This window comes from Hippoglossus hippoglossus, chromosome 19, assembly GCF_009819705.1.
Source record: "Hippoglossus hippoglossus isolate fHipHip1 chromosome 19, fHipHip1.pri, whole genome shotgun sequence".
Classification (NCBI taxonomy): domain Eukaryota; kingdom Metazoa; phylum Chordata; class Actinopteri; order Pleuronectiformes; family Pleuronectidae; genus Hippoglossus; species Hippoglossus hippoglossus.
Window position 1 is genome coordinate 8,905,957 of NC_047169.1, and position 9,507 is coordinate 8,915,463.

General features: G+C 42.9%; 1 protein-coding gene across 2 annotated transcripts; it reads right to left on the bottom strand.

Moving 5' to 3' along the window:
- Window positions 1-1,899: 1,899 nt before the first annotated feature.
- Window positions 1,900-8,460, bottom strand: oat (ornithine aminotransferase). Of its 2 annotated transcripts, none has more exons than XM_034570263.1 (10): window positions 8,286-8,460; window positions 6,730-6,955; window positions 6,373-6,597; window positions 6,189-6,284; window positions 5,865-5,992; window positions 5,118-5,240; window positions 3,905-4,033; window positions 3,648-3,761; window positions 3,366-3,510; window positions 1,900-3,130 (listed from the first exon to the last, which is right to left on the bottom strand). In XM_034570263.1, the coding sequence occupies exons 2-10, from the start codon at window positions 6,941-6,943 to the stop codon at window positions 2,970-2,972; spliced, it is 1,335 nt and encodes a 444-aa protein (XP_034426154.1). In that variant the 5' UTR covers window positions 6,944-6,955; window positions 8,286-8,460; the 3' UTR covers window positions 1,900-2,969. The 2 variants fall into 2 exon arrangements, with proteins under 2 accessions (XP_034426154.1, XP_034426153.1); XM_034570262.1 differs by having other exon boundaries at window positions 8,237-8,458.
- Between the last annotated feature and the right edge of the window lie 1,047 nt (window positions 8,461-9,507).

The window sequence follows — 9,507 nt, forward strand, 5'->3', positions numbered from 1 at the left end:
ATAAAGCAGTTCAGAAACTTACCTTTTCACTCCAATTTGAAAATATTAGAGCGTATAACCCAAACGTCCCCTTATGAAACCAGTTTTATGTGTGCTAGGTTCCAAGTTTTGTGGAAATCCGTTCAGTAGATCCTCAATAATCCTGCTGACAAACCAACAAACCAACAAACAAATGGACAGGAGACAAAAACATAAGCTCCTCGGCACATTAAACCTTGAAAATATGCCAAACTTGTTAGCACACGGTTGCGTTTCTGGCCACTTGGTGTATTTAAGCACAGTATTCACTCTCTTAAGTCTTTTTAATGCTGACAGGTGTGTCTCTTTAGCTGCTGTGTAGTTTTTATTAGTCAATCACTAAATCAACTAAGCTTCAAAAGCTTAAACGCACATTAAAGTCGACAGGAGCTGCAGATTCAGGTAACGATCCTCCGCAAGGTCACATCGTCAAAATACATTAAAAAGACATCTGCATCCTAAAAATGTATTATAGCCAACATGCAGCAAAATGCTTCACCTGTTAGTGTGAACAACATTCTGATGCGACTGAAAAAAGTGGGACAAGCCAGCAAGCCGACCTTTTGGTGTTTAGTAGCTTTACTCCCGGGTTCAGCAGCATAAATGTAACTCCTGCTGTTAATTGACCGGGAAATCAGACAGTGGGAGTTTGTGTACGTCCAAGTAATAAAAAATAAATGAGATAATAGTGCCCAAAACACCCTCAACACAAGGTCTTCTAAGTGCAGCTGGCCTGGAGCGTACCTGTAAAAGTGCAAAGCACTAAACTAATTAGAGTGGATTTTATTGATCCATAACATCATGCAATATGTAGCTGGAGCCTTTCCTAAACAACTTCCCTGGTTTTAAATAAGCAGTGAGAGGAGCGGAGACCCTGTGGTTTGTTAATTACTGCTGACTAATGAGAGCTTGTCAGGCTCTGCTGATCTCACAGATTGAGTGGGAGAGTTTGCCAGCAAGTCCCCAATTTCACATTTATTTCAAATTTCTAAAAATATTGTTTTTGCAACGCGTTCTTGTTCTTTAATTAAATCTACATATGTTATACACACACATGTGCATGTATCGGTGGTGATATTTGATCTGATTCCATGTTTCAGGCCTGTTTTGCTGTATTAATTATGAAGCTACTGCTGTTTATATTGTTGTTATATAAGAAATTAGATGCGGATACAGTCTGTTGTTGTTTCTCTTGGGAATGACTAGTGTGAATATATCAAAGTCTGTAAGTGTGCCAGTGTCCTGCTGCTCAGGACAATTGTGACTTGTTTCATCCGATCATCCAGTTTGTGCCTCATCACACGTGCTCTGCAGTTCCACCAAGATCAGTCACAAAGTCTGGAAATTGATCATCAGTGTGACTGTAATATCACCACATTTCCTCCTGTTACCTAAAAAGGCATTTAACCTGTTTGCTTGCTACTTCATCTAACTACTCGTAATTGTAAAGATTCAATGAGGGCACAGCACCATCTAGTGTCAGAGATATATATAATATATATATATATATATATCATTGCATAATACTGGACTAGGTGCACAGACAGTATTGGCCAATGTGAAAATAATCTGCGTGCTTTGCCTTGTGGTGACACAGACGTCCATCCTCCATCCAGGGTGGATCTATTCCCAGGGGACATTGGTTGAGACACGGGGTACATCCTGGACAGGTCGCCATCTTTTGGCCCAGCTAACATACAGAGACAAACATTCACACCAACGGTTGATTCCAAGTTTCCAGCTGACCTTATCTGCATGTTTTTGGACTGTGGGAGGAAGACGGAAAAATCCCACACAGAGACCAAGAGGACATTCAGACTCAAAGAACATTCTGTTCTTGTTGGGCAACAGTTCTAACACTAATACTAACAGCGAGACAAGTCAAGACGAGACAGCAGTCGTTTATTTAAGGAACGAGTTTTGTAACAAGGTGAAATGTTATATAGTCTTTGCAATTGATTGTTTTGCGACAGTTAAAACATTCATCAGAAGCAAGAAGCACAGGTCCTCCCTAACGGCCAGTAGCCTCACACAACATATTTCCTCGCAGAAATAAAATAAACGCCACAAATTACACAAAATGAAGGAGCATAAAAATTTCAATAGTAACAGCTCCCAGAAAAGTTACAGTCATAACTTAGGTTAAATTAAAATAAACGATTTTAAATTAAAATGCCGTCATGATTGTTTCCGACATGGAAAGTTTATGAAATCATTCAAGACCTGGAATCTGGAGAGTAAATTCACATTTCAAGGCTTTTTTAAATCGGTTTGTGAATCTCTGCTATTGGGATTTTGAATAACCCAGAAGTTTAGGTAACAAGGTGACTGTTAGCAGGCAGCAGTAGCGGAGTAACTAATACAACTGTGAGCTATTGTCTGTACGACTGTACTGCAGACAGGGTTTTCATGTGAGTGACAGTTGGACTTCCTTTTGTGTAACACTGAAGTTCTACACAAAAGCGGGATTTAATTTTGTGCCTCTGATGATAAAGTTAAAATAACGTCTGTTACTTTACACTTTAGTTCACTGGTAAAACCGCTTGTCCTTTTTTAATTAAAAAATGTTTCATCCAAGACTCACTGCATTATTTACATTACCAGTGAAAATCTAACTTTAGATGAATTTGGTGTAAAAACAAATTAAGAACATTTCAGAAAAACCACCGAAGTGTTGCAGTCTTTCTCGAGGCGCTCTAAAGGAGCCGTTATCTTTACAGACATTTTTCTAAAGTGCCATTGTATCCTCACAGAAGCCCACTCCACACACAGTCTCTTTATACTGTATATCTACAGTAATGCCCTTCAAAGAGCCTTCATCTTTGAAGAAAACGAAAACAACGAGAAATAAGAAACAACTAATAAATCTGTGACTTTTCCACAAGTCACAGCTTCAGCTAATGTGGATCGTCGATTTGAAGGATGTGTTTTCTGTGTTACTAAACAGAAGTTTAGAAGGACATGATGGTTCTCTGGATGATGTCCGCACATTCGAGCAGCTCGTGCTCCTTGATGACGAGGGGAGGAGCAAAGCGGATGATGTCGCCGTGGGTGGGCTTGGCCAGTAGTCCGTTGTCACGGAGACGTAAGCACACCTTCCAGGCATCGTATTCTGAGAGGAGAGGGAGGTGGTTAAAATACATGTAGAGCTTCATTAAGTGAAAGCAAGATGCAAATAAAGTCTATAAGGAACGTATGAAGCTGCCTTGAACCACCAGAAAACATTTTTATCACATTTATCGGTATCACTTTTTGATATTAGGGCTCCTATGATATTTTGTTCCACTAATTCAATGTAAATGAAAGAATTCTACATCTAAAATAACCAATTAAGGGCTCAAACTGACCTTTAGCCTCTTTGATGACGATAGCGTTGAGGAGACCTTTTCCTCTGACCTTTGTCACTATGTCTTTGGGCAGTTTTCTCAACTCGCTCCGCAGCAGCTCTCCCATTTTCTGAGCGTTCTCTGCCAGCTTCTCCTCCTCCATCACCTGGATGTAAGAATTTTTACATAAAAAAAACGTTTTTATTACACTTGACATTAAGTCAGTTTAAAACGAAGGGGAAAGTGATGATTTGTTAAAGGGTAGGTAAACAAGAAATGGATACAGTGCACGTTAACACTGACCTCAAGTGCTGCGATTGCAACCTGACAGGCCACAGGGTTTCCTCCGTATGTGGAGCCGTGTTCCCCGGGTTTGATGGTCAGCATTATCTCATCATCACACAGCACAGCAGATATCTGACACACAGATTGGTTCATGCAAAGATTAGTTTACATCGCTGCTATGATCTATACTCCTGGACTTGTCAGGTACCGAATAAAATACAATATGGCAAATCTGTAATGGTATATGAAGTGTGACTGAGCGACAACAAACTCACAGGGTAAACTCCTCCAGAGAGAGCTTTGCCCAGAATCACCATGTCTGGACGGACCTCCTCGTGGTCCACGGCCAGCCGCCGGCCGGTACGCGCCAGGCCTGTCTGCACCTCATCAGCGATCCACAACACCTGGACAAGACACAGAGGACACAGAGCTAAGGGAGCTGTGTATATAGGAAATACTTGTTCTCCACGTAAACTGTAAAGCTGCATTCAGACGTGCACTGAACTCTGCAGATCCTCCGTATTTTCTGTGTACGTGGGAACACCCTTTTCAAAGTGGGAGCCTCCGGACTATCTGGAGACTTTCTTGCTCACTAACAGGCGACAGACGCAAAAAAGAAAAAAAAAGACAAATACCTCCCGGTGAAAAAGCGTTTCCATAACGACGTGTCAGGGTGTTGTAAACATGATCCCGTGATCTCCGTAAGGGAAGTAATAGGTCACTTCCTGCCTCTGCCTGATGCACATTCCGTATATAGTGAATGATTTGCTGCTGTTGTGAATGTGTCTGTGCAGAGAACCTCCCGCTGCGTTGTGCATGTGTGAAAACTGCAGGTAACCTCCCAGACCCAATTCTCTACACTTTACCCCCAGGGCATGTCTGGGTTATGGCTTAAGAAAATGTTGCCTCTAGCCTTTTGGTGTAATGCAGCCATTTCCCAGAAAGCACCTTGATGAATTTTAAGTTGTTGTTGTGTTGCCAAACTACACATTAGTATCCACTTTAAGTTTCAGTTTAGTTTCACTCCACCCGTCTTCCCAAGCACCATGAGAAGCATTAGCACTCTCCAGTATTTGTTATTCACTGCTCGGATGCCTGCGGGCTGTTTGAAGTCAACATCACATTCTTAAACCCAGGAAGCTTCACGCAGAATAATTGAATTGGTCAGATAGAGAAGATAATGCAAAATATACTGTTTTACTATAAATTAAAAAATGGTAAAGCTGCTTTCAAACATGCACTGAAGTCTGGACATTTACCGGAAATGTTACAGAGAGGCTGTTTGTGAGAATACAAATGTCCAAGTCATCTGCTCTGGACATTTTCTAGAACTTTCCCTATCAGCCCCCTGGTAAAATGTCCGCAGGCGAGGGGGCATGTTGATGTTTCTGACACATGATGAACGCAAAACAAGTATCTCATGTTGAAAAAGAGGTATCAGGAGACGAGCTGTGAACAAAAACACAAATTCGTGGTGTCTTGACTTACGTTGTATTTGGTGCAAAGCTCTCTGACTTTGGTCAGGTAGCCCTGGTCGGGCACCACCACCCCGGCCTCGCCCTGGATGGGCTCCACCATGAAAGCTGCCACGTGTGGGTCTTGGAAGGCTTGCTGGAAAGAAATAAAAAGGGTCAGACATTTTTATCCGTGTCCCAGATAACCTCTGTCAATAAAGACGTACTGTTTTAGTCAATCATTAGGCTCTTGTGTTTACAAAGAAAAGCAGCGGCTGACAGTTGTAAAAGCAGCAGTAACAACTTCAGTCAACAGCTGGTTATAGAGGATATTATGAAATATACATCGTTTTTGAACTTAGGAGGATTATAATGTCAAAATAAGATACACCTTCAACTACAAGTCTAACAACTTTCCTTCATTTCAAAAGCAGCTGATGTTTGTTTTTGTTTTCCTCCAGGTTGGGCTTGTCAGGGGGGGGGAAAGAAACACTAAATAAAAAATAATTTGGCAGCAGATCGAGTTCCTGCAAGTTGCATTCGTCTGCCAAGAACATTACCACAGACAAGTATGATGAAACTTTTGCTGCCTTTAACATCCTGGGTTAACAGCTGGGTTGAACATAGCGAATAAATGCATCAGTTTAGAGAAACCAGTTTCAAACAAATGAAAACAACTTAGAAAGTGGATGTGTACTGTGTGTGTGTGTGTGTGTGTGTGTGTGTGTGTGTGTGTGTGTGTGTGTGTGTGTGTGTGTGTGTGTGTGTCAGAAACTTGTACCTCCAGTGCAGGTATGTCATTGAATGGGATGAGCTCAAACCCTGGCATGTAGGGGCCGAAACCTTCGTAGCTGCTGGGGTCCGTGGAGCTGGAGATGGCCGCCAAGGTGCGGCCCCAGAAATTCCCATCTGATCAACAAGTGGGAAGAAAACCGCAGATTTGTCATATCGTTCTCAGATTCAATCTTAATGCTGGGACTGCTGGGTAGTCTCATTGTTGTATTAATATAATGTTTGCGCTCCCGGCTAATTTACTTCAACAAATCAAGCCACAGAGATAAGTTGAGCTTCCAAACAGTAGGATTCAAGTCAGATATTTACTTACCGGCAAAAATGATTTTGGCCTTGTTCTTCGGAACGCCCTTTACATTGTAAGCCCATTTGCGGGCGAGCTTACAGGCCGTCTCGCCACCTTCAACACCTAATTCGTCACATGGGTAAAAAAACAAGCGTCAACATGAACCTACACAAGAAACCTTTCGAAAAATGCTCCGGGCGCTTTTCCTCACCTGTGTTCATGGGTAAAACTTTGTCGTAGCCAAACATGTCCGTGATGTACTCCTCGTAGGCCCCGAGCACGTCGTTGTAGAAAGCTCTGGAGGTCAGGGTGAGTTTGGAGGCCTGGGCGTTGAGCGCAGCTATGATCTTTGGGTGGCAGTGCCCCTGGTTGACGGCGCTGTAAGCACTCAGGAAGTCATAATAGCGGTTGCCCTCCACGTCCCACACGTAGACGCCTGAAGTCAAGGAAAACACACAAGCTCTTGAGAAGTCTCTGGGATAATTTGTAAGAGATGAATAATATTTTGAGGGAAACGACCGGAGGTTATAGGTTAAAAACATCTGTGAGCATCTGTCGTTGAACTCACCCTCCCCTCGCTCTAAGGCCACAGGCAGGGGATGGTAGTTGTGTGCTCCGTGCTTGTCCTCGCGGGCGTAGATTTCCTCTGGGGTGAGCGGGCGTTCGACCCTCAGTTTGGAGGTGGCGCTGGAGGCAGAATGCGTACCCAAGTAGACGCTGCTGCGGAGGACAGGGGCGGCGCGGCTCAGGCTGCGGCTGAGCTGAAGGATCATTCCCTTCATGATTGTATGGAGCTATGACAAAAAGAAAAATAATTCAGTTTAGTATTCATAGTATACAAAGACCATAACTTATTTGTTTTGTTGTTGTTTTTATCCTTGATAGTTTTAACTGTCTATTTATATGACTTACTGACTGTTTGGCAGGTGTATACGTTTTAAACCGTTTCATTTAGATATATATTATATCATTTTACTTATTAAGGTTATCAGAATTGATTTGCCTTTTAACATCCTACGTTTTATCTCTGGTGTTACTTGCTCCTCTCTTTGATCATTTTTAACTTTGTTGTATTACCTGCCTTTGATGGTTTAATAGTCACTGCTAATATTGTTTGTGCTCTGTGGATTGGGAGTTGGCTGGTCTCATGTCCTCGAAAGATGTATTCCCAGCCCTCCCCTCTCAATAAACACGTAAATCCTGTTTCCCTCATCGGCTGCGATGCTGTCACCAAAGGCATCAGTAAAATCTACAAATTCCGGGCCCTGATAATCTAATACACAGCTAATTCCACAGAGCACACGGGAATTTGCAGGTCTGCTGAACCACGCGTCTTTTTCCCCCCACATTCACTGACAGACTTTTGCTTTGTCTGGGCCTAACAAAAGATAAAACCACAGCAGAGTGGCAGCTCCACTGTGGAGTTCCAGACTTTTCTATTTCATCACAATCCCAGCAGAAGTTCTCCTTCACTAGGACCAGCTAGTACTGCTTGTACATGTTTATTTCCAAATGTTTTAACACTGACTCATAAGGTTCCTGTTATGTCATGATGACACTGGAAGCTTTAGAAGTGTCTGGGCGAGCCCAAAAAAAACTGTTTTTGTTTTTTCAAACGTACCAGCTGAGACATATCCTGGACAGCATGTCAATAGATAACACGGGGAATAATAAATAACCTGGCACAGTGAATAAATACACAGAGTCCCAGGGCCTGGACAGATTCAAGGACATTGGACCTGTGCTCCTGATGGGACATGATAGGTCGGTGGGGCTCTGCCTCCATCCACACCCACCAACACCACAGCCAGGAGCTAAATTAAGAATTAAGCACCAGCTCCTGTTGCCAGATGATAGTCAGCCCCAGCAGCCCCATTACACTGTGCGCTTCCAGATCCATGTGATAGTCACAGACACGTTTTAGCTGGTGGACGTATGTTCAAAATCAAAACACGTCCCCCCCCCCCCCTCGATCAACTGTAGATTTTAAGATCATCGCTAACCACACAGGAGGGCTTCGCTTCCTGGATGGCAGCACCGGCTAGCGAGCTAAAGCTAACCCTGCCCCCCCCCCCCCGGGTCTGTGGATACAGCAGATACAGGGTGTAATGGAGGAGACGGTACCAGAGAAGAGGTGACGCGGTGTCCCTGAAGGTGAAGCTTCCTCCCGGATGGTGCGTGAGTCTGGTCCGCTGGTGGAGCTGCAGGTTCGGCTGGACACGTGAGGCGGTATAAGCAGCAGCAGCGTCACCGCGGATAGGTTCACGTGTCATCGTCACAGCCTCGCCCCCCTCTATACGACACGCCCCCTATGGTGCAACTCCGTCAGCTGATTGCGTGTAAGGGCGAGTTCAATTCTTCTTTTACATAACAACAATTTATTATAAAACAATAAAGAAGGAAAAGATGAATGACCACGAAACACGATAATCAGTCATGGAAAAATACATGAAACGTCCGCAAGTTTGAATACATGCAAAAATAAATACATAAATCCAAAGAATAAATAAATACGATTTTCTGATCTGTTTGTTTATTTATTTATCGTGACACACGAAATTGCTGTAACTTCCGTGTTCATGGCTCTATCTCACTCAAACTACATTTGTGTAGCAACAGCCCCCTGCAGACATTTATATGGTTTTAAGGAATGGGCGTGGCAAAATAACTGACTAGCGCCCCCTAAAGGATAGCCCCGGCACTACGATTGGCCGACATCTACAAAAATCGATAGGGACATGTCTTTTCATGACAAACAAAAAAGTCTCTTGGATAAATATGCTAGACCAAACAGGAAGCCCGCTATTTTGGCTTTGGTGGCCATTTTGGCCATTTTCTACAATTTTACTCTGATGAACTTGTCCTAGGGCTTTCATCAGATCAACTTCAACTTCTGGGAATGTCATCTCAACAAGATGGAGATATAATCTGCCTCGGTATATTTGATTTCGTCACACGGTGTGACCGTGGCGTGGCATCAAAGTTTGATTACACGCCATCAAAACATGAGGTTCTGTATCTCTGACATATTTGTTCCAATCGAGTTCCAAACTAGACATGTAAGACAAGAGTCCCGGCCTGGGGACATCTACACAAAAATCTTGACTTAAAATCACAGCGCCCCCTGGTGGAAACAGGAAATGTCTTGTTTTTTGTTCTTTCGTACTTTTAGTTACTTTCGTACTTTTAGTTACTTTTGTACTTTTAGTTACTTTCGTACTTTTAGTTACTTTTTAGTTACTTTTGTACTTTTAGTTACTTTTTAGTTACTTTCGTACTTTTAGTTGATCGCTCTCCACTAACCGCAACAGGCTTCAAAATGCCTGTGCTCAGCCTGTTAGTGATA

Coding starts and splice junctions, on each gene's coding strand:
- oat (XM_034570262.1), bottom strand. CDS start 8,434: ATGACACGTGAACCTATCCGCGGTGACGCTGCTGCTGCTTATACCGCC. Junction 6,956..8,236: donor TGCTGTATCCACAGACCCGG/GGGGGGGGGGGC, acceptor TTTTTGTCATAG/CTCCATACAATCATGAAGGG. Junction 6,598..6,729: donor GGCCTTAGAGCGAGGGGAGG/GTGAGTTCAACG, acceptor CCTTGACTTCAG/GCGTCTACGTGTGGGACGTG.